We start from the raw sequence: 26123 nt of genomic DNA, 5'->3' as shown, positions 1-26123 counted from the left end.
AGTGAGAACAAACAACACAGACAACCAAAGCTGCCTTCAAACATAAAAAGTTTATTATAAACACACAGTAAAGGGGTTAGGGAAAATTGGCTGAGCTGGACCCAAGAACTGAAATAATACAGTCCAAACACCCCTAAACTGAACTTGCCTGCCTCAAGAACCACTTGGCTTACTACTAACCAATACAAAACTACAGTGGGTGGTCCTCTCAGTTCTAACTATTGTTTTCAGACAATGTTTTCCTACGGGTTGTGTATGCCCAAACCACACAGGTTAAACAAGGACTAAACAGCAAACAATTGACTTAATAACACCAAACAAAACACCACAGAAATATTTTCTCACATGGAAAAGGACAAAGTGAGACGTATGTGCTAAACTGAGTGATGTATGAATGAACAAAGTGTCTGTCTATCAACAGGGTATGTATCTCAAGAGTGTCCATGTCGGGTAAAGCAAAAGAGTCTCTCTGGGAGAACCAACTGATTGGGTTTTTAAACCAGGGATGTGTGATGCGATTGGGTAATGGAAAAAGGAACAGGTGGTGCAATTGGGAGGGGTGTCCACTGATTGGTCCACCTCAGCAGTCAGGCGATGCACTCATGACTGCCAGGTAGGAAACACCAACGAGCACAATCAGGAACATAAGGGACACTTGGGGAAAGGCAGGAGGGGAAAAACCCAAACGCATATACAGGGTACCTGCATGCGTAACAATGGTCATGTCAAGTATGTTTGAATGCGGTTTTTTATTTTTTATTCAAGGTGCTTTAACAATTTCAAAAGAGTAAATAGTATGATTTTAGTTGCATGGTTTCAACACATACTTATGATGTTTGCATGTCTAGCTAGAACTTGTACTGCAGCTAGTCTTATTCCATAATAAAATATAGAATGTAATACTATTGCTGAAGCCTTTAATCACCAATTTATTGTACTGGGCAATTTCTGAAAAAAAAGCACCCATGTCCATGACAAATGAAACACAAAAAAAGTTATTGTTATCTTATCTCAGGATGGCCTTGCTATGTCTAGTTTTGATTATCTTCAAGACACAATAGTGCTGACATTTTAGGGGGTAGGCAGACTGTATCAGCTTATTTAAATTCTCATAACATGACAAAGGGAGTACCTTCTTAAAGAATTGTATTTCAGTGTCAAAAAGATCAACCATACAGCCTGATCTAGATGCACTTGTACGCGTGTAATGCAATCATGCTGGCCTGAATATTTTTTCTACTTCAGCTTTATATGTAACAAGGATACTCAAGGTCAAGAATCAAGACAAATGAGTAACTGGAAACTCAATCGATGCTGGCTGTTTAGAAAGCGGGGTCAGATTAGCTAATGTAACCACTGTAAAAGCATCATGTGAAGGGCATTGGATTGGTATCCTACCTTATGAAATGACAAATGGGGTGATGGTGTGATGGTTCATGGGTGATGGTGTGTTGTTGGGGTGAGTGGGGTGAGTCATGCAAAAGTGGTAGTTAAGCCACACCTGTTGTTTCTAGGAAAGCATTCTATATATTATTATGTGACCAAATATTTAGGAAGAAAGCACTATGCCTGAATGTGGAAACCACATTTTAATCAATTAACCAAAATATTTACTTTAATGGATAGTTCGAATTTTGCTTACCCTAAGTTGTTCTTGAAGGCACAACCAGCTATTATTCACCTCTGTCCCAACCTGGAATTAGCATTATTAGCATTGTCCAAATTCATGAATTGAAACAGTGTCCCACAATGCAACAAAAGCTGCATTGTGGCTTGAAAAGATGTTAATCGGAGGACACAAACTTTGACTACCCTGTAAGAGTTATTGAGTTGTTGCAACAAGGCAGGAACATAATCTCAAATTGGGCAAACCGGAGGAGAGAAAAAGAACTGGTTAAACTTTATTTGTATAGTCTAAATTATCTTCTGTCTGTTTATCTTCTGTAGGCTCTACAGATATTTATGCTATCAACAAACTATCAGAAATAGAGTAAATTATTAGTGTAAGTGTAAGGGTTATGGAGTGTCTTTTGCTTTTCAATTTAGCTTTTGCTTTTGAACTTACTACGTAGTTCTCAAACTAGCTATGAACCTCACTATAAGTTGTATCAATGAAGTTTGAGTGTCATACAAAAATGTAGTTTCAGCATTAGATATGACTCTACAGTTTGCATTGAATGGTGGATGAAATGAAACCTGAAAGTAATCAAAGTTGTTCATTTGTCCCCTCACGCTAAATCAAGGGCCTATGGGGCAGCTTTTGTTAATTGCACCTGCACTGAAAATAGCAATCAAAACTCAATTTGGTTTCCGAATTGCAGGAGAAATGGGCAGGAGTAAAGACCTTATCGTCTTTGACAAGGGCCACATTTTAATGGCCAGATGACTGGGTCAGAGCATGTCTGAAACAGCAAGGCTTGTGGTCCCAGTCAGTTGTGGTGAGTACCTATTGACAGTAGTCCAAGGAGGGACAAACTACAAACCAGCGACAGTGTGTTGGGTGCCCAAGGCTCATCGATGTGTGAAGGCAACGAAGGCTTTCCCGTCTGGTCTGTCCCAGAAAATGTAAATGGTGCTTACCGAAGGAATGTACACACTGCTGTGTGGCTACACTGGGGCTTTGTAGCCGTAAACCAGTCAGAGTGCCCATGGTGACCCCTGTGACCACCTTTGAAAGTGCCTACAATGGGCATGTGAATGTCGGAACTGGACTTAGGAGCAGTGGAAGGTCACTTGGTCTGATGAGTCCTATTTTACTTGTGCGCTGTTTACCTGGGGAAGTGATGGCACCAGGATGCACTGTGGGAAGATGACAAGCCAGTCAAGGGATATGATGCTCTGGACAATATTCTGGATAATGGGTCCGGTCATTCATGTGGACATCAATTTGACATGCGCCACCTACCTAAACATTGTTGCAGACCAGGTACACCCCTTGATGGCAGTGGCCTCTTTCAGCAAGATTCAATATGTTTTTGAATGCATTTCACCAGGATACCGACAATGAAAAATACACAGAAAAATAGGCTTTGATTATATTTAATTACTGCGACATTTAGAAGTAGTAGTTAAAACATTCTTAATCTTAATAACTATCTACAAAACAATGTAAATATTTCACATTTTGTTTCCTGAATCTCCCTTTTCCAAAGCATTCCTAACATATCAGTTCCTCATGTCTTGGTTCAAATCACCTCATATTAGAATATGCACCAAAATGTTCTCTATATAGCAATAAATACACTGGGTCTTAGAGTAATAGTCTGACAGAACATTGCACCTAATGGACATTTTTGGAGAGATTTAATAAAAAAGGTATTTAAAAAAGAGGCAGTTTAATGAGCTAGTTATATCAAAAACAGTACTGTTAATTATTTAAAACCTTTAAAGCAATTAATGTACAGTAAAAATTCACCTTAATGTTGTCTATTGAAAAGTGTGATGTCATAGTCCAGATGAGGAGGAGCTGGTTAAGTGAAGTTTGAGCTGGCCAATCAGTAGTCAACTTGCATTAATATATAACCATTCACTTGTTGGGGTCTACTCATCATTCTAAAACAAAACATCTGCTTTGAAGGTCATATTTCATAGACATCTGGTAAATTACTTTATGCCCTTGCAGTTACTTTATGCCACTCATTAGGTTCACTTGCAACATCTCCATCAAGCAGCTTAATGTCAACATCAAGGTGACCTGACTGGAATGCATCAGCATGTTGCCATGTCATCAGTAAGTGCGATACTGTATTGATGTTGCTGATAGAAACAGACAAGTTCTTCCCGGTACTTCATCTACAACTAGATAAGGTTTGTTATCTATGACCTGATTTGGAGATGACCGTGAACTGACATGCTGACAAAGCAGCAGGAAATCTGCTGTTGGGATTAAGTGACAGATGTGCCAATGGCATGCTGTCCAAAAAGTGCTGTCTCAACACGGAGACCACAAAGGGACAATAGCAATAGTGTGTCCTGATAAAGCTTTGTTTTGATAAACAATTGAACTTAAACCAGGCAGATAATTAAAAAAGAGATCTGAACGTTAATTAGTTAGTAGGAAAACAAAGTGGGAAACAGCCAGTAGGAGCTATACAAAATAACTTGCTGTTCTCCCAGACTCTGCCAACAAGGCAGATTCTTTGGCTCACCTAACCGGTAACAATAACAGCAGTCCCTCCAGGATTCCGGATGGATTTTTTGTGATATTTGTGGGCTACAATGCTTGACTGGACCACTTTTAATAATTGTGCAGCGACTGGTTAATATTGGAAACTCGTTTAAAATATGAAATTAAGAGAGAATCCTGGAAGGATTGTAAAATAAATATTAAGCTTGTTGGAGAGATGTTTTGCAGCTATCATGACCATGATTCATTATTCATTTGTAAATGTATTAGGGTTCTTAACACACATTAACACATTAACTACAAAGCACCACCAGAACTGAGAGTCCCTCATTTAATTCACTCTGAGATATTTAACTTACACACTTCCTGATGAATTTAATGGTAATTGTATACTGTTAACTGATACAGACATTTGTTTCACTTAAATGTCATAAATCATTTTATCTGCAATTTCTAAGAAATGTACAGGACACATTTTAATCAAGAAAATGGTATATGATTTACTGTTGTGCTCATGAGTTTGCATACCCTGGCAGAAATTGTACAATTATAATGATAACAGAAATCACCCAAATGACCCTGATCAAAAGAAAAGAACTGTCAAAAGACATGCGTAACAAGGTAATGGAACTTTATATAGATGGAAAAAGATATAAAAAGATACCAAAGCCTTGCAAATGCCAGTCACTTATGAATAAGTGGAAAATTCGGGGATCTCTGGATACCAAGCCAAGGTCAGACCAAGGGTAGACCAAGAAAGATTTCAACCAAAACTGCATGAACAATTGTTCAGAATACAAAAAAAATCCCACAGGTAACCTCAAGAGAAATACAGGCTGCTCTGGAAAAAGACGGGGTGGTTGTTTCAAGGAGCACAATACGACCATATTTGATTAAAAATTAGCTACATGGTAAAGTTGCAAGAAAGAAGTATTTACACAGCTTCTGGGACACTGTAATTTGGAGTGACGAGACCAAAATAGAGCTTTATGGTCACAACCATAAGCGCTGTATTTGGAGAGGGGTCAACAAGGCCTATAGTGAACAGAATACCATTACCACTGTGAAGCATGGTAGTGATTCACTGATTTTTTAGGCGTGTGGGCTCAAAAGGCCCTGGGAATCTTGTGAAAATTGATGGCAAGATGAATGCAACATGTTATCAGAAAATACTGGCAGACAATTTGCATTCTTCTGCACGAAACTGTGCATGGGATGCTCTTGGACTTTCCAGCACGACAATGACCATAAGCACAAGGCCAAGTTGCCACTCCAATGGTTACAGCAGAACCAGAAAAGGAGCCAGACAAGCCTAGTTCAGCCGGAAATAAAATCAATAAATACTGTTACCCTGACCAGATTCAAACCTGGGTCTCCCACATGAGAGGCACTGTCTTTAACCACTAAGCCACAGCACTACACGCTTACCCAGTGGCTAGACACCATTAAGCGTTGTGTTGAACTGACTAACATTGCTTACTAAGTTTACCTCCACCACAAGTGTCTATGAACCGTTTGGTGTTTGCCATTGGCTGCTTTAACAGCGTATTATTAGCCTGTAATAGGCTTTACCACTATCTACTAAATTACTGAAATAGTCATATGAATTGAGCAGTTGATAGCGAGACTGAACTTTACACCGCCAAAGCTATTTCATTTCTTGGCATAACAACATACTTTTTTCTTTCATTCATTAATTACATTGATACAAAATAACTATATCAAAGTTACGATAACTTTTTCATTTAAGTGAAAAGACGAGAGAATCATGGAATCTACCAGAAATAGTTGCAATACTGTATAACCGTAAACAGTTTGAGTTTAGGCTTACCCTGAATGTTGTAGCCAGCTAAGTTTCTGTCTATCCTGACCCAAAAACCATGCCTGGGTGCGTACTTCGAAAATCCACAAGAAATAGTCGCAATATATCCGTAAACAGATTAATTGCGGCCCACGAATGAAATAAAAAAATGGTGTTGTTCATATTAGATTCGAACTCAGGTCTTCCACATGAGAGGCACTCTCTTTAACCACAGCACTACACGTTTCATTAGTCACTAGACACCATTGAGCATTGTGTTAAACTGACTAACATTTCTTATTAAGTGTACCTCCTATGAACTGTATGGCTTTTGCCACTGGCTGTTTTAACAGCTTATTAGCCAGTAATAGGCTTACTAGTATCCACTAACGTCCTAGGAATAGTCATGAGATTTGAGCAATTTCTAGCGAGACTGAAGATGAACTTTTCCATGCCAGAAACAGTTGCAATATAACCGTAAACTGTTTTATTTCAGGTTTACTGTAATGTAGATACTGAAGGTTATAGCCAGCAAAGTTTTCGTCTATAATTCATAATGCATAATTTGTATGACTGTGAGAAGATACGAATGTGGGACCTATAGTTTGTATGACTGTGAGAGATACAGTGTGGAGAACAAGTATTTGATACACTTCTGATTTTGTCATTTTTATCATAGGCACTCTTCAACTGTGAGTTACGCAATCTAAAACAAAAATCCAGAAAATCACATTGTATGAATTTTAAGTAATTACATACATATATACATCTTCTTCCGCTTCATCTGGGGCCAGGTCGCGGGGGCAGCAGTCTAAGCAGAGATGCCCAGACTTCCCTCTCCCCAGACACTTCCTCCAGCTCTTCCGGGGGGACACCGAGGCGTTCCCAGGCCAGCTGGGAGACATAGGCTCAGAGTAGAGGTGGGGCTCTACTCTGAGCTCCTCCCGGGTGACCGAGCTTCTCACCCTCTAAGGGATCGCCCAACCACACTGCGGAGAATTTTCGGCCATTTCGGCCGCCTGTATCCGGGATCTTGTCCTTTCGATCATGACCCAAAGCTCATGACCATAGGTGAGAGTAGGAACGTAGATTGACCGGTATATCGAGAGCTTCGCCTTGCGGCTCAGCTCTTTCTTCACCTCGACAGACCGAAACATCGACCGCATTACTGCAGAAGCTGCACCGATCCGTCTGTCAATCTCCCGTTCCATCCTTCCCTCACTCGTGAACAAGACCCCTAGATACTTAAACTCCTCCACTTGAGGCAGGCACTCTCCACAACCTGAAGTGGGCAAACCACTCTTTTCCGTCTGAGGACCATGGCCTCGGATTTGGAGATACTGATTCTCACCTCCACCGCTTCACACTCGGCTGCAAACCGTCCCAGTGCATGCTGAAGGTCCTGGTTTGAAGGGGCCAACACGACAACATCATCCGCAAAGAGCAGAGACGAAATTGTGTGATCCCCAAAACTGACACCCTCCGGCCCCTGGCTGCACTTAGAAATTCTGTCCATAAAAATTACGAACAGAACCGGCGACAAAGGGCAGCCCTGCCGGAGTCCAACATGCACTGGGAACAAGTCTGACTTACTGCCGGCAATGAGGACCAAGCTCCTGCTTCGGTCCTACAGGGACCTGACAGCCCTTAGCAAAGGACCCAGGACCCCATATTCCTGAAGCACCCTCCACAGGATGCCGCGAGGGACACAGTCGAATGCCTTCTCCAAATCCACAAAACACATGTGGACTGGTTGGGCAAACTTCCATGAACCCTCTAGCACCCCGTAGAGGGTATAGAGCTGGTCCAGTGTTCCACGGCCCGGACGAAAACCACAATGTTCCTCCTGAATCCGAGGTTCTACTATCGGCCGTATTCTCCTCTCCAGTACCTTGGCAGTACCCGGGGAGGCTGAGAAGTGTGATCCCCCTGTAGTTGGAACACACCCTCCAGTCCCCCTTCTTAAAAAGAGGGACCACCACCGCAGTCTGCCATCCCAGAGGCACTGTCCCTGACCGCCACATGATGTTGCACAGGCGTGTCAACCAAGACAGCCCCACAACATCCAGAGACTTGAGGTACTCAGGGCGGATCTCATCCACCCCCGGTGCCTTGCCACCGAGGAGTTTCTTGACTACCTCTGTGACTTCAGCCCGGGTGATGGACGAGTCCACCTCTGAGCCCTCATCCTCTGCTTCCTCAATGGAAAACGTGATGGCAGGATTGAGGAGATCCTCGAAGTACTCCTTCCACCGCCCAACGACATCCCCAATTGAGGTCAACAGCTGCCCACCTCTACTGTAAACAGCATTGGTAGGGCACTGTTTCCCTCTCCTGAGGCGCCGGACGGTTTGCCAGAATCTCTTCGAGGCCAGCCGATAGTCCTTCTCCATGGCCTCACCGAACTCCTCCCAGGCCCGAGTCTTTGCCTCCACAACCACCCCGGCTGCCTCAGGAGTCCCACAAGCCAACCAGGCCTGATAGGACTCCTTCTTCAGCTTGACGGCATCCCTTACTTCCGGTGTCCACCACCGGGTTCGGGCATTGCCGCCTCGACAGGCACCGGAGACCTTACGGCCACAGCTCCAAGCGGCCGCTTCAACAATGGCGGTGGAGAACATGGTCAACTCGGACTCAATATTTCCAGCCTTCCTCTGGATCCAGTCGAAGCTCTGCTGGAGGTGGGAGTTAAAGATCTCTCTGACAGGAGACTCGACCAGACGTTCCCAGCAGACCCTTACAGTACGCTTGGGTCTGCCGAGTCTGTCCAGCTTCCTCCCCCGCCATCGGATCCAACTCACCACCAGGTGGTGATCAGTTGACAGCTCCGCCCCTCTCTTCACCCGAGTGTCCAAGACATACGGCCGCAGGTCAGATGAAACGACAACAAAGTCGATCATCGACCTGCGACCTAGGGTGTCCTGGTGCCACGTGCACTGATGGACACCCTTATACTTGAACATGGTGTTCGTTATGGACAAACTGTGACTAGCACAGAAGTCCAATAACTGAACACTGCTCGGGTTCAGATCAGGGGGGCCGTTCCTCCCAATCACGCCCCTCCAGGTATCACTGTCGTTGCCCACGTGGGCGTTGAAGTCCCCCAGTAGAACGATAGAGTCCCCAGCACCCCTCCCAGAGACTCCAAGAAGGTCGGGTACTCTGCACTGCTGTTCGGCCCGTAGGCACAAACAACAGTGAGAGACCTATCCCCGACCCGTAGGCGCAGGGAAACGACCCTCTCGTTCACCGGGGTAAACTCCAACACATGGCGGCAGAGCTGGGGAGCTATAAGCAAACCCACACCAGCCCGCCGCCTCTCACCATGGCCAGAGCCCAAGCCGTGCATAGAGGTGATCCCAACTACCTGTAGTCGGAACCTCTCAACCTCACGCACAATCTCAGGCTCCTTCCCCGCCAGCGAGGTGACGTTCCACGTCCCTAGAGCTAGTTTCCGTGTCCAGGGATCAGGTTGTCGAGGCCTCCGCCTCCCCCGACCCCCCCTTTTAAGTAATTAATTTGCATTTTATACATAAGTATTTGATACATCAGAAAAGCAGAACTTAATACCTTTGTTTGCAATTACAGAGATCATATGTTTCCTGTAGTTCTTGACCAGGTTTGCACACACTGCAGCAGGGATTTTGGCCCACTCCTCCATACAGACCTTCTCCAGATCCTTCAGGTTTCGGGGCTGTCGCTGGGCAATACGGACTTTCAGCTCCCTCTAAAGATGTTCTATTGGGTTCAGGTCTGGAGACTGGCTAGGCCACTCCAGGACCTTGAGATGCTTCTTACAGAGCCACTCCTTAGTTGCCCTGGCTGGGTTTTTCAGGTCGTTGTCATGCTGGAAGACCCAGGCACGACCCATCTTCAATGCTCTTACTGAGGGAAGGAGGTTGTTGGCCAAGATCTCGCGATATATGGCCCCATCCATCCTCCCCTCAATACGGTGCAGTCGATACATTTCCCCCATCCCCAAAGAATGATGTTTCCACCTCCATGCTTTACGGTTGGGATGGTGTTCTTGGGGTTGTACTCATCCTTCTTCTTCCTCCAAACACGGCGAGTGGAGTTTAGACCAAAAAGCTTTATTTTTGTTTCATCATACCACATGACCATCTCCCATTCCTCCTCTGGATCATACAGATGGTCATTGGCAAACTTCAGACGGGCCTGGACATGCGCTGGCTTGAGCAGGGGGACATTGCGTGCGCTGCAGGATTTGAATCCATGACAGCGTAGTGTGTTACTAATGGTTTTCTTTGAGACTGTGGTCCCAGCTCTCTTCAGGTCATTGACCAGGTCCTGCCATGTAGTTCTGGGCTGATCCCTCACCTTCCTCATGATCATTGATGCCCCACGAGGGGAGATCTTGCATGTAGTAGTAGCGGTAGTGGTAGTAATACCAGGTATTGTTCTGTCCCTCAGACGAAGGCTGTTCTGCAGTCAAATGATCCATTAAAATAGCAACATGAACTGATGTATTGACTAACAACTTGGTAATATTGTATTGATGCAGTTGTACTGATAAATGTAGTATTTGTGTAAATTACACAGCATTATTTTTCTACTTACCTCCCACCAACAAGCACGGCCTGATTGGAGGGAGGGCAATTATGGCTCAGTTCTGGTAGACATGTGATGTGTTGCATTGTGTAAAATCAGTGTGGCAGCTACTGTAATTAGTTATGCTTGTTAGAATGATGAAGGGGATACTAATTAACAAGTGGGTGGCTTCTTGACTTGTTGCCCCATCATTATTTATTCTTACGGAAATTCTCAAACAAATTTTACAAATATGTAAAAAAGCTATATGTAAAAAAATGCTCCATATTGCCTCTTAATAACTTTGTGCGGATGTAGTGCATTTAGACATAATCAGACTTATAATCAGACTGATACTTCATCTTTTCAGCAATTTCAGGCAACCAAGACAATCATTTTAGTACAACCACAAGAATGTTTCTTTAAATATCAGATTATGTTTAATCACAATCAGAAAGAGATTTATTGCCAAGTAAGTTTCACAACAAACTAGGAATTTGTTGTAGTCCATTAGTGCAGTAATTTTGTACAAAAGTATAATGGACTGAACATAAAACAAATAAAAAGAATGGACTGAGCATAAAAACAGTAGACTGAGCATTAATACATTACAAAAAAATATGTAAGTTTCAAGAATTGTCCAGTTGAGGGTTGTGTATGTATGTGGGGAGTGGTTGTAGACTTTTTCCAGTTGAGGATTGTGTGTGTATGTGGCGAGTGGGCTATTTTGGTTAAGTAATGTAGCCTATATAAAAACATAACACTTTTATTTAGCAAGGATGTAATTAATTAATAAAAGGTTGATCAACATTGATCAAAATTAAGAACCTTTCTTAACTGAGCACCAATAATAATTGAGCATACAATCAACATTTTACTATGATTTTTAATGAATCATGTGAAATTGAAAACTGGAGTAGGTCTAATGATACAGAACATTCTGCTTTTACATCACAGGAATAAATGACATAGTAATTATACATATAATATATAACCGAAAAAAAATACAAAATAGCAAATAGCTTGTAATGTTTAATAAAAGAAAAAAGCCATAGTGAGCTTAAGAGACATATAGGCCTATAGGCCTTTACAATACACACGTGTATAAACACAGCAAACAGATTATTGTGCGTGTATTTGTGACAATTTTTATATTATTAACAAAACACAGCATACAGTAAGTAAAAACCCTTACCTTGAAGTTTATGTTGCATCCACACATCCAGTGTTGGTTAAAAGTTGAAACGCACAGGATAACAGTAACCTGTAAGTGAATATTGTCATTTGGTTTGCCGATTCTTTAGGTCTTACCTTGTTACTTCAACTAGCCTACTGTTAAAAAAAAGTGGGCTGGTGCACCGTCTATAATTCTCTCTCATTCAGTGTCTTTCCCATTCAGTTAGTTGTGCACAAACGAACGAGAATTTGGAGCATGTGGGGGCTGGTGACGTCATCGTCTATAATTCAATGTCTAATATTTTAAACCCCAACGCAGCACAAACGAAACTTTTACCAGCACAAACCAGCACAAATGTAGCACAAACGATCTAGACTAATTTGGGTGAATTTGGAGCATGTGGGGGTGCTGAGTGACCTCAGATTGACCTACAAATATTATTTTAATATCTAAAATACCGAAGCAGCACAAACAAAACTTTTTACAGCACAAACCAGCACAAACAGAGCACAAACGAACGAGACTATTTTGGGTGAATTTGGAGCATGTGGGGGGGCTGGTGACGTCATCGTCTATAATTCAATGTCTAATATTTTAAAACCCAAAGCAGCACAAATGAAACTTTTACCGGCACAAACCAGCACAAACGTAGCACAAACGATCAAGACTATTTTGGGTGAATTTGGAGAATGTGGGGGGACTGGTTGACCTCAGATTGACCTAAAAATATTATGTTAATATCAAAAAAACCGAAGCAGCACAAACAAAACTTTTTACAGCACAAACCAGCACAAACGGAGCACAAACGAACAAGTATAGTTTGACGACGTTTTGCATTGGTGGGGGGGCCAACTTCACGCAGGTGAGCGATGACGGTGCCCAGAAAGCAGAAGGACTCCACAGAGTTGACTGGGGAACCACCCAGGGCGATAGGGGGAGGCAGCTGGGTTTCTCCCTATATCCACTGTCATCTCCACTGTCTTGTTTTTAAATGGGTATAAATGAACTTTTTCTGCATCTGCATGCAGTTTGGAAGTCAAAGCTAGTTTTGTGCTGCTGCCATATAACTTTAAGTGCATTGACTTGAACTTTCCCCATCCGAGAATCGCTATGTTCTGTGAGTTAGTAAAGAAAGAATTATAATAATACATGGATTATTTAAGAAAATATATTTAATCTCACATATACGATAATGAAGCCTGAACTGCTAGGAGTTCTTAAAATTCTTTGATGAAATTAGATCAGGGATATAAGATAAAAGGAAGATGTTTACTTTGAACTCACCACTGTTTTACTTACTGCCATATAACCATGGTTTGCTGGTTGACTGACAAACTTACACCATGTTTTAACAGGGTACAGTATTTACAAATGTTTTCTAAGATTTTATTGTTGCTCGTACCAAGGCTATTACCAAGACTAGTAACTTTTAAGTCCACCTGTTTTGGGAATATACTCAGTATACTCAGAGAAACTACACAGTTTCTCAGCTTTTAGTACTTTTAATGGATATCTGTTTTAAACATAATGCAGCATAAATCTTTTTTTCCAGCATGGCATGGATTGCTTTCATCAAGGATGTTTCCATGATCTGTTTCCAGGAATTATCCTGATGTGACATTATATAAGTACTGGGACCAGAGCTGTTGGGATTAGCACGCACAGTGACTCTAGAGGACATTCTAATCTCCCTATGTGATTATTAGTCATGATGATATTTAGCATGGGCTTAATGACAGAAGCAGTATTTTCTGACATACTCTGCTGTTCTACACGCTCTTGGTTACCTTTTAGAAAGTACAGAAAATGATAATGGGTTTATTTTAAAATCAGGGATTATTCAAAAGATATTGAATGACAGAGAATGGCATTAGCAGTTCAGTGATTTAGGCCTGATAAATTTGGTAAAAAATTAACTTTTAGGCCCTTTTTTACAGACAAATGTTCAGGATTGGCATTTGTTTTCCATCCAGCTCAAGCACACTTTGTGAAACGATTCTGCTGTGGGAAATTCCGCTTGTGCATGTGTAGAGAGGTTGCTCTGGATAGAGGTTTTGTAAATGTGGTGATAATGAAAATTAATTACATTTAAGTAATGAAACAAGATGATCTTTTAATGTTGTTCCTTTTACATTACTTTTCCATAGTAAAACATTAGGGGAAATTTGTAAAAATATGTAACATAGTAAACATAACAAAAGTAGATGATCTTCCAAAAATGTGTCCAATATCTCCTGTTTAGTGATACTTTGAGGCCAAAGCTTAAAATTGGTTACTTAAATTTTTACTATATTTTTAGAACATTGGGGGTAAGATTGATTTTCAAATTTTCATCAAGGGTACACAAACTACCATTAATGAATACAGTAGTTAACATGAATGAATGATGAACAATTAATAATGATAACCATTGCTTAATGATTTACACATGCATTAACTAACAGTGTGTAGTGTCATTTGTTCATGTTGACACAGGACATAAACTCATGTCGTTTTTTGCAGGAACAAACAGTTTTTACTGTAATTTGTTAACATTGATGCAGGGACATCCATTTATGGTTTGATTTGCACAGACGCATGTTTAGAACATTCTAAACATGCGTCTGTGCAAATCAAGCACACGTGAATTGTTTTAAAACAACTAGCTTTCCCTCTATTTATTTAAATCGTTTGGACATCAGGTAGAGCTAAAACGATTTGTGAATAGATATAGTTATCCATGCTGCTGATAAATCGCAATGTAATTTTCCGCATCAGCCTAATGACTTGCACATTTTGCACTATGAGCCTATCTTGGTTTTCTAGGTAGTGATTGAAAAACTGTCATGGTGTCGGTCTCTTGAATCCATTCATGTCACATCATTGTCATCACTATGATAATGTCTATCATACTGTCTTTTCATCTGCCTGTCTCTGGTTTGTATGGCATGCTTCACATTTATGTGCTCTTTCTCCCTTTTTCCTTTCTCTTTTCTTGGATGTGAAGGCTGTTAGTCCCGTGGCACCAGAGGATGAGAGCAAGCTGTCGGTAGGTCCTGCCTTGCTAGTCTATGTTTTTTCGATCTATGTATCTAGTGAAACTTTTTTATCTCCTTCCATAATGTACTGTACCAAAAAAAATCATGTCTTCTCTGTTTACTGAGTCCAATCACCCTTGTGTATGTAGTAGCTTTGTCTGTCCTTGCAATTCTCCAAATACTCAATGTAGGGCAACTGTTAATAGGTTATGACACCTACTGTTTCAACAACTTAAAGAACAGTTTATTTATCCAAGCTGCAAAAAAATAGTTATTGATATAAGTGTTAACTAACAGGCAAAAAAAAGTATTTACTAGTTTATTTAGTTTTTTTTTGGGCACCAACAAGATTATTATTTGCAGATTCCACTAAGCTGCATCCATATGGCCTTTCACAAACAGTGCAGTCTGTGTCTTCCCACCAGCTCACATCCATATGGGCTTGAGAATTAGCAGCTGACACCTCCAGATTGTGCCGATGCATCACTACAGGCTAGCCAAAGTGGACTTACTCAAAACAGCTGTTGTCTATGACATGGGCCCACAGATCTGAAGTTCAGCACAAACTGCCAGAGTAACCTTGAAAATGTCTTTGCCAAGTATCTATTTTGGCTAAGTTGTGATGGCCACTAGCTGTGATGGGTGACTTTGACCAGAAAAGTGGTACTTAGTACATCTGAAAATTCTGGCCCAGTATGCCTGTTTTGGCATTCACTGCTGATGAAATAAGCAATTTCCTCCACGGTGTGTTAACCAGCCGCAACGCTTAGTCTGTCTTTTGCATATTCACTGAAGCAAGAAAGTGTTGAAGAACATTTTACTTACAGTAAGACAGATTTTAACCTTTCCATGTGCCGCAGCACTGAATGCAACTTTGCTGTAAACTTGATATATCTTCACTTTCCATTAGGGCCTTATTTCAGACATTTCTTCTATATACTTTGTATACTTTCTATATACTTTCTATATAGGTTATTGTGTGACGATTGTGTTACCCTCTTAAAATGACCAGCTTGACGGACTAGATTGTTGACTATATTGCCTCATATATTACAATGATGGCTTTTATTTTGAAAAAGTCAGCACTGTTAACATAATATCCTGCAGCTAGAAAAACAGTTATTAAGCCTCGAATGGCCATCACTAACTTCAACCACATTTTTTACAAAAAATATAAATATTGTCATTTAGAGTATTTATTTGTAGAAAACAACAACTGGTCAAAATGACCAAAAAAATATAGTTTTCAGACCTCAAATAATGCAAAGAAAACAAATTAATATTCATTTTTCAACAACAATATACCAATATTTTAACTTAAGAAGAGTTCAGAAATCCATATTTGGTGGAATAACCCAGATTTTTTATCACAGCTTTCATGCATCTTAGGTGACTTTATGCCACTCCTGGCACAAAAATTCAAGTTGCTCGGCTTTGTTTGATGGCTTGGGACCATCCATCTTCCTCTTGATCAAATTCCAGAGGTTTTCATGGCTGGGGATACCGGCTGGCCATGACAGGGTCTTGAGCTGGTGGTCCTCCATCTACACCTACTCTAAATGACAACATTTTTGGAATTTGGGTGTAATGTTGTCAGTAGTTTAGGGAATAAAATTTTAAATTTTATTTTACTCAAACACATACCTATGAATAGTAAAACCAAAGAAACTGATCATTTTGCAGTGGTCTCTTATTTCTTGAGTAAGGAAAGTTTTGAGTAAGGAACAGAAGCGTTCAGTTTGCAGTAGTCTCTTAATTTTACTGCAAATTGAACGCTTCTGTTCCTCACTCAAAACCTTCCTTTTCGACTTCTTTGGAAAGGAAAGAAAAAGGTGCAGTGGTCATTTCCCCCCCCCAGAGCTGTATATATACCGGTCAGCGAATAACACTAATAATTATTTTATTATTCAATGTTTTATTATTTTTATGTTTTAATTTGAGTATTTGTTTTTATGCAATTGTATTTTTATATTTTTTTCATTTTTGCTTCTATGTATGAATTGTGCTATATAAATAAATGCGCTTGCTTGCTAGTCAGACTGGGTCAGAATATCTCCAAAACTGCAGTCCTTGTGGGGTGTTCCCAGGCTGCAGTGGTCAAAAAGGGTCCAAGGAATGGAAAGCGTACACCGGCAACCGGGTGATGGGTTGCCAAGGCTCATTGATGCACATGGGGAGCAAGGCTTTCTTTTACAACACGTGGATGACCGGTTGCGCTTACCTGGAGAACACATCGCACCTGGATGCACTATGGGAAGAAGGCAAGCCGGCAGAGACAGTGTGATGCTTTGGGGAATGTTCTGCTGGGAATCCTTGGGTCCTGCCATTCATATCAATGTAACTTTGACACATACCACTTATCTAACCATTGCTGCAGACCATGTGCACCTTTTCATGGCAACGGTATTCCCTGATGGCATTTGCCACTTTCAGCAGGATAATGCGACTTGCCACAAGGCAAAAGTGGTTCAGGAGTGATTTGAGGAACACGTGTTGACTTGGCCTCCAAATTCCCCAGATCTCAATCCAATCGAGCATCTGTGGGATGTGCTGGACAAACAAGTCTGATCCATGGACGAATCATCTCGCAATTTACAGGACCTAAAAGATCTGCTGCTAATGTCTTGGTGCCAGATACCACAGCACCTTCAGAGGTCTAGTTGAGTACATGCCTCGATGGGTCAGGGCTGTTTTGGCAGAAAAAGGGGGACCTACACAATATTAGGCAGGTGGTCATATTGTTATGGCTGATCGGAATATTTTCTGTGGCCACCATCATTTTCCAGCACTGCCTTAACCCTCTTGGGCATGGAGTTCACCAACGTTTCACAGTCCTCTTCCACTCCTCCATGACAACATCACGAGCTGGTAGATGTTAGAGACCTCGCGCTCCTCCACCCTCCATTTGAGGATGCCCCACAGATACTCAATAGGGTTTAGGTCTGGAGACATGCTTGGCCAGTCCATCATCTTTACCCACAGCTTCTTTAGCAAGGCAGTGGTTGTCTTGGAGTTGTGTTTGAGGTCGTAATCATGTTGGAATACTGCCCTGCAGCCCAGTCTCCGAAGGGAGGGGATCATGCTCTGCTTCAGTATGTCACAGTACATGTTGGCATTCATGGTTCCCTCAATAAAATGTAGCTCCCCAGTGCTGGCAGCACTCATGCAGCCCCAGACCATGACACTCCCACCACCATGCTTGACTGCAGGCAAAACACACTTGTCTTTGTACTCCTCACCTGGTTGCCACCACACACACTTGACACCATCTGAATCAACTAAGTTTATCTTGGTCTCATCAAACCACAGGACATGGATCCAGAAGACTTCACTCTGGGACGACAGCCATGCAGACCAATTTGATGCAGTGTGCGGCATATGGTCTGAGCACTGACAGGCTGACCCCCCACACCTTCAGCCTCAGCAGCAATGCTGGCAGCACTCATACGTCTATTTCCCAAAAACAACCTCTGGATATGACGCTGAGCATGTGCACTCAATTTCTTTGGTCGACCATGGCAAGGCCTGTTCTGAGTTGTGTTGAACTTCCAGTGACCAGTATGAGGGAGTGTGAGAGCGATGACACCAAATTTAACACACCTGCTCCCCATTCACACCTGAGACCTTGTATCAGTAACAAGTCACATGACACCGGGGAGGGAAAATGGCTAATTGGGCCCAATTTGGACATTTTCACTTAGGGGTGTACTCACTTTTGTTGCCAGCGGTTTAGACATTAATGTCTGTGTGTTGTGTTATTTTGAGGGGACAGCAAATTTACACTGTTATACAAGCTGTACACTCACTACTTTACATTGTAGCAAAGTGTCATTTCTTCAGTGTTGTCACATGAGGGGTGTGAGGGGTGATGGGTGTACTCCCTTTTGTGAAATACTGTAAGTTTGCATGCCCTGACAGAAAATGTGAAATTTTGGCATTGATCATGCATCTTTAATTGAAGGATAGTGATCAAATGAAGTAATTTTCTATCACATAGTTGTTTGGCTCCTTTTTAAATAATAATGATAACAGAAATCAGCCAAAATGGCCCTGATCAAGAGTTTACATCCCCTTGAATGTTTGGCGTAGTTACATACACACAAGGTGACACACAGGTGAAAATGTATTTAAAATGTGAATTTCCCTCACCTGTGGCTTTTTAAATTGCAATTAAATAATCAAAGAGTTTGTTAGTTTTCAAGCTCAATGACAATTTACAGACTCATTAAAAAAAAAGTTTTAAAATGGCTCCAATTTGTTCTTTGGCAAGCCATAACATTGAATATCTCTGTACGTTCGTGTTGTTCGTCTACCTGTCTGCCCAAGTTGCCTCCTCGCTCATAGTATATGAACGTCAAGCTCTCCTCGACATTCGGGTCACCACTGCCGATCTACACAGTCAGAGTCCAGGGGGAAACAGACGTTTTCGCTCCCTTGTTTCGTTTTGATACCGGCGGGTCTGTGCCAGCTCCCCTACTGCACCTCTCACAAGAGGAAACACTGCATAAAACGGGGTAAACGAGGAGGCATATTAGCCAGGATTAAACGAAGCTCTTGGTCAAGGGTTTCAGTGTTTCCAGGAGATCGTCCCAACCGCAATCCATTCATCTCAGTGAGACTTGCCTGCCTTGTACCTATTCTTCCGCATCCAGTACAAACAGCGCTGTACCTGCCGTTTAGACCTCACGTTCGTAAGAGAGTAATTAACCACTGTAATTCATGTTCGTTGGGCTACAATCCCATTCCAAAGAATGCTGGCGGACCTGTAATTTATGTTCGTTGGGCTACAATCCCATTCCAAAGAATGCTGGCGATCCTGTTTCATGCCATCTGGCAGAATCCATCTCCATTAAATTGGCCTTGGTAAATGCATTCTTTCGAACAAACATTTTATATTGAATTATACTTTTTTATCTCGTAAATTAGATTTCTTGTTTGTGTCTGAGACATGGCTTAACATCGGTGAGTTAAGACCTCTTTTTAAACTTTCTTCCAGCGACTGTGATTTTTTTTTTTGTTCCCCAGAATCGCTGGTGGTGGTGGAGGATTAGCAGTTAAAAACAACCTGTTGTTTTAAATGCCACCCTTCCTTGCCTACTCCCAAAACATAAACTTCCAGGCAATTTATCTCGCTCTTTTAACCCTTTCACTACAAAACTCTTCCAAGATGCTTACAAGGCTTCTCCTCTCCTCAGCAGTATTGAGGCTCCCTCCTCTAGCCTGAGCACAGAGGGGTTAGTCACTATATTTAATTCCACTTGCTCTGACATCCTGGTTTCTGTTGGTCCTTTTAAAAAGAGGGGAGCGAAAGCTAGAACTCCGTCCTGGCTAAATAATATTACACATACTCTCAGACAGGAATGCAGAAAAGCAGAGAGAAATCTCTAAAGGGGGCAATATACAGTATTAAGAGCTAAGGGTACACAGACCTTTGAACAGAGATCAGTAAAAAAAAATCTTTGTTGCCATGTTTAGTTTTATGATTGTGCCATTCTGTTATGATCAACCGTTTAATGTGAATCCCATAAGAAATAAAAGAAGTTTTTTCCCTGCTCACTCATGTTTTCTTTACAAATAGTACATATATTACCAATTCTCCAAGGGTATGCAAACTCTTCAGCACAACTGTACATAGGAAAAACAAAATAAAGGGAACTACTACAGAACCTGATTATGTTTGCTAAAAAATTTAAGCTTGGAAGGGAATTCTCATTTCAGCAGGACATTGATCACAAGCACAAGGTCAAAGCAACATTGGAGTGGATGAAGAACAAAAGATGAATGTTTTAAAGTGGACCCTGCCAATCTAATTTAGAATCTGATGGACATTTGAAAATTGTGGTTCATGAGCGTTGTCCAAACAACCTGGAAAGATTATGTCAACCTGGAAAGAATATAGTTTTCTACCAAATATTGATGTGTGGGCATTAAATTAATATGCAAGGAACATAGGTCAGTTTAAACATTTTCTTACGAATAAAATGAATAATTTATAATAATTTGTTTTCACATTCAATGACAAGAAGTGCTGAATCTAACGCAAATCCAAAATTAAAAGGTGTAGGTCCTGGAAAACAAAAAGCATTTGATTAAATATGATAAGGAGAGAGAAACTGTCTGTTTACACCACCTGCAAAACCATTCCCTCTTTGGGAGTTGTCTTGCTTTTGCCTCTCCAGTGCACCTGTTGTCACTTTCATTTGTGTAAGTAAAAGGTATGTGTAAGTATAATGTTACTCTCAAAAGACCTGCATGAGGAATTATCAGTTCACTATGACTGTCATTAATACAACAGGACATCCTAAAAGGGGAAGGGGTGTGTGTGTGTTAGTTACAACATGATCCTCATATCAAAATCCTAATTTAGTCCTGAGGTTTTAAGGGTGTCTAGAGTGAATGCAAAATAATTGTCTCTGGCAGGGTTTGCGATCAATATCTCCTCCTTCCACCTTCTCAATGACCGGGAATTGTAGAGAACATTTGAGAAAATTGGTTTAGAGGTCTGAATACTTTTGCAAGGTATATACTATACAGTATATTACAGCCTTAGCTGTCCTATATATAAACAATGTTATAGGACAGCTAAGGATTGTGTAATGGTACCACTGCCTATTTGATAGCGTTGGCCTCCTCTTGCAGGCTAGACCAAGGCTCCAGAGAGGTGGCAGCTCAGCCTCCCTACACAACAGCCTGATGAGAAACAGCATTTTTCAGCTTATGATCCACACGTTGGACCCTCTAAGTGAAGGTAAGTCGTTATCCAATAACATTAATTGCTTTATTTCACAAAGCAATATGGAATTTGTAAATGGTTACTATTTCACAGAATCCACTTGCCTACAGTGCCAGAAGATTAAGATGCAAACTGGTGCTTATAATCCCAGTTATCTTGAGGTTAACATCTCTGTGCTATGGCCCTACATTTTCATATTTTTTGTACTGACTCCCTGTGGGAATTGAAGAACCCTCCAACCTTGCGTAGCAAACGCCATGCATTACCTTCTAAGCTAGAGTGGGGACAACAAGAATTTGATACACTGCCGATTTTGCAGGTTTTCCCACCTACAAAGCATGTAAAAGTCTGTAATTTTTATCATAGGTACTCTTTAACTGTGAGTGACGGAATCAGAACTTAATATTTGGTACAGAAAACTTTGTTTGCAATTACAGAGATCATACGTTTCCTGTAGTTCTTGACCAGGTTTGCACACACTGCAAGCAGGGATTTTGTCCCACTCCTCCATACAGACCTTCTCCAGATTCTTCAGGTTTCGGGGATGTCGCTGGGCAATACGGACTTTCAGCTCCCTCCAAAGACTTTCTATTGGGTTCAGATCTGGAGACTGGCTAGGCCACTCCAGGATCTTGAGATGCTTCTTACGGAGCCACTCCTTAGTTGCCCTGGCTGGGTTTTTCGGGTCGTTGTCATGCTGGAAGACCCAGCCACGACCCATCTTCAATGCTCTTACTGAGGTAAGGAGGTTGTTGGCCAAGATCTCGTGATACATGGCACCATCCATCCTCCCCTCAATACGGTGCAGTAGTCCTGTCCCCTTTGCAGAAAAGCATCCCCAAAGAATGATGTTTCCACCTCCATGCTTCACGGTTGGGATGGTGTTCTTGGTGTTGTACTCATCCTTCTTCCTCCAAACACGGTGAGTGGAGTTTAGGCCAAAAAGCTATTTTTTGTCTCATCCTCCTCTGGATCATACAGATGGTCATTGGCAAACTTTAGACGGGCCTGGACGTGCGCTGGCTTGAGCAGGGGGACCTTGCATGTGCTGCAGGATTTTAATCCATGACAGTGTGGTGTGTTACTAATGGTTTACTTTGAGACTGTGGTCCCAGCTCTCTTCAGGTCATTGACCAGGTCCTGCCGTGTAGTTCTGGGCTGAGATCTTGCATGGAGCCCCAGACCGAGGGAGATTGACTGTCATCTTGAACTTCTTCCATTTTCTAATAATTGTGCCAACAGGTGTTGCCTTCTCACCAAGCTGCTTGCCTATTGTCCTGTAGCCCATCCCAGCCTTGTACAGGTCTACAATTTTATCCCTGATGTCCTTACACAGCTCTCTGGTCTTGGCCATTGTGGAGAGGTTGGAGTCTGTTTGATTGAGTGTGTGGACAGGTGTCTTTTATACAGGTAACGAGTTCAAACAGGTGCAGTTAATACAGGTAATGAGTGGAGAACAGGTGGGCTTCTTAAAGAAAAAAAAATTGGTCTGTGAGAGCCGGAATTCTTACTGGTTGGTAGGTGATTAAATTCTTATGTCATGCAATAAAATGCTAATGAATTATTAAAAAATCATACAATTTTTGTTTAGATTCCGTCTCACATGCTTTGTAAGTAGGAAAACCTGCAAAATTGGCAGTGTATCAAATACTTGTTCTCCCCACTGTATATGACCACATGTTTCTGGAGGCTGAGTTGTTTCACATGCTTTGGCTTTTTCAGAGACTATTTTATATAGAAATGAGGAGCACACCCTAATGCCTATATTCTGACGTTATAAAATGTAAGTCTTTATTCTATCGTAAATGTAGCACAGCCACCAACCTCAGAGCAGTACAACAGTTTTCTTAAACTTCTTTCTCTATTGCCAATCCCAAACATCAAGATGATGCAACCATTACTGCTTTTTGTTAAGTGCGTGGCTAGTGCACAATACTATTTCAGGCCAGGGGATATACAATGCCTAAGGGGTAACTGATGAGGGGAGGAATGCTCATAAAAATAGTTGGAAGAAAGATAATGCAATGGTATTAAACACTTTACATGCTACCTTTGTCTAGCATATTTCCACCTACAAGGATCTTTGACAGTTCAAAGAAAACCATGTGTTTTATATCCTTTATCTGATACAAGCCATTACTAAACACATCATTCAGTTTTAAGTGCCACAAGCCACCACAGGGTGAAAGTATCCTCAGTGAGTAATGGTTTTTCAGCAGAGTCCCTGCACTGTTTCTCCTCTGTCACTGAACTCGCAAAAATGCTGTGGTCATTAAAATGTAGGCACCTCAGTTCCCCCCTGTGAGGTGAGTTATTAATTTCTTTGTTTCTGCAGGGGAGGATGGAGTCTAATAATACACGTGTTGGTTTAGTTGTATGTAATTTAGTCAGCTTTTTCATATTATATGGCATTCCCAGCTTAAAGCCACCATACAATCTTTGCAATTGCATTTTTAAATAATCACCTATTTTCATAGAGCCCTCCTCTCACCCAGATTCTTTGTGTTATTTTGACCCATAATGTGGAAATATTAACAGGTATATTATGTTGTTGTTTTTCAAGCTAGAAAGTAAATAAAATAATTTAATATGTTGTATGGATGAATAAAAACAAATGAGGTCATTATAATGCTTTTTGTTTTACTGGAATATTTCTTCTCAGTTTTATGTCTTTGGTCTTACCTTCTTGAAAATCGTTGATTACAAAGAAATGCAAGGTCCTTGAAATTCATTTGATTTAAAAAACACCTTAGAATTAGAAAGAGGTAGACCTATCCAAATACAGTACATATATAATGAAGACGCAGAGTCAATGTATGCATGAAATTGTGAGGTTGATGGACAATGCTTAAAGTCTACCCAGTTTTTGTCTCCTGGCTACCTCCCACCATTTTTCATTTGGTAACAGCTTGATGCAAAATTGTGCAGAGGTTGTGCAGAGGTTGTGTGTCTAGGTTATCGCATTCACAGCAGAGCATCTCATGGCAAAATCATTTCACTGAGCTGACCTTGATATACAGTGGGGAGAACAAGTATTTGATACACTGCCGATTTTGCAAGTTTTTCTACTTACAAAGCATGTAGAGGTCTGTAATTTTTATCATAGGTACACTTCAACTGTGAGAGACGGAAAAAATCCAGAAAATCACATTGTATGATTTTTAAATAATTAATTTGCATTTTATTGCATAAGTATTTGATCACCTACCAACCAGTCAGAATTCCGGCTCTCACAGACCTGTTAGTTTTTCTTTAAGAAGCCCTCTTATTCTCTACTCATTTCCTGTATTAACTGCACCTGTTTGAACTCGTTATCTGTATAAAAGACACCTGTCCACACACTCAATCAAACAGACTCCAACCTCTCCACAATGGCCAAGACCAGAGAGCTGTGTAAGGACATCAGGGATAAAATTGTAGACCTGCACAAGGCTGGCATGGGCTACAGGACAATAGGCAAGCAGCTTGGTGCGAAGGCAACAACTGTTGGCGCAATTATTAGAAAATGGAAGAAGTTCAAGATGACGGTCAATCTCCCTCGGTCTGGGGCTCAATGATCATGAGGAAGGAGAGGGATCAGCCCAGAACTACACAGGAGGACCTGGTCAATGACCTGAAGAGAGCTGGGACCAGAGTCCCAAAGAAAACCATTAGTAACACACTATGCCGTCATGGATTAAAATCCTGCAGCGCATGCAAGGTCCCCCTGCGCATGTCCAGGCCCGTCTGAAGTTTGCCAATGACCATCTGGATGTTTCAGAGGAGGAATGGGAGAAGGTCATGTGGTCTGATGAGACAAAAATAGAGCATTGTTCTTTGGGGATGCTTTTTTGCAAAGGGGACAGGACGACTGCACTGTATTGAGGGGAGGATGGATGGGGCCATATATCGCGAGATCTTGGCCAACAACCTCCTTCCCTCAGTAAGAGCATTGAAGATGGGTCGTGCATGGGTCTTCCAGCATGACAACGACCCGAAACACACAGACAGGGCAACTAAGGAGTGGCTACGTAAGAAGCATCTCAAGGTCCTGGTGTGGCCTAGCCAGTCTCCAGACCTGAATCCAATAGAAAATCTTTGGAGGGAGCTGAAAGTCTGTATTGCCCAGCGACAGCCCCGAAACCTGAAGGATCTGGAGAAGTTCTGTATGGAGGAGTGGACAAAATCCCTGCTGCAGAGTGTGCAAACGTGGTCAAGAACTACAGGAAACATATGATCTCTGGAATTGCAAACAACTGCAGCAGGGATTTTGTCCAAAAACAACAACAAAAAGTTTCTGTACCAAATATTTAGTACTGCTTTTCTGATGTATCAAATACTTATGTCATGCAATAAAATGCTAATGAATTACTTAAAAATCATACAATGTGATTTTCTGGATTTTTGTTTTAGATTGCGTCACTCACAGTTGAAGAGTACCTATGTTAAAAATGACAGACTTGTAAGTGGGAAAACCTGCAAAATTGGCAGTGTATCAAATACTTGTTCTCTCCACTGTAGGACTATGACAGGACACATACACAAGCTATGTCATGGTGGGAGTCCATATCATGGTAAATTTTGAACCCTATTAGTGCATACTTTTTTCTTAAGAAGTGGATAGTGGAGGCAACATCTTGTAACGTAAGCTCAGTGTCGCCTCTGGGAGGGAGCTGATTTATTTTAATGCACTTAGAAGACCCATTACTGTAGCCATTTACAGAGAAATTGTAAACGTCATC

At 41.5% G+C, this 26123-nt stretch overlaps 1 protein-coding gene across 7 annotated transcripts in view; it reads left to right on the top strand.

Annotated features, from left to right (window-relative positions):
• Positions 1 to 26123, top strand: part of LOC105030661 (sodium/potassium/calcium exchanger 2) — a 184991-nt gene that overhangs the window by 63039 nt on the left and 95829 nt on the right. For 6 of the 7 annotated variants that reach the window (XM_029117896.2, XM_029117897.2, XM_029117901.2 and 3 more), the window contains exons 3-4: positions 14639 to 14680; positions 21309 to 21417. In XM_029117896.2, coding sequence (XP_028973729.1) covers positions 14639 to 14680; positions 21309 to 21417 — 151 coding nt within the window. The remainder of the gene's footprint in view (positions 1 to 14638; positions 14681 to 21308; positions 21418 to 26123) is intronic. The other variant, XM_029117898.2, reaches the window with a different exon arrangement.

The sequence above is a fragment of the Esox lucius genome, chromosome 24 (genome assembly GCF_011004845.1).
Source record: "Esox lucius isolate fEsoLuc1 chromosome 24, fEsoLuc1.pri, whole genome shotgun sequence".
In the NCBI taxonomy this organism is placed as follows: domain Eukaryota; kingdom Metazoa; phylum Chordata; class Actinopteri; order Esociformes; family Esocidae; genus Esox; species Esox lucius.
Note: the sequence above shows the minus strand (reverse complement) of the source record. Positions and strands in the feature narration are given on the sequence as shown.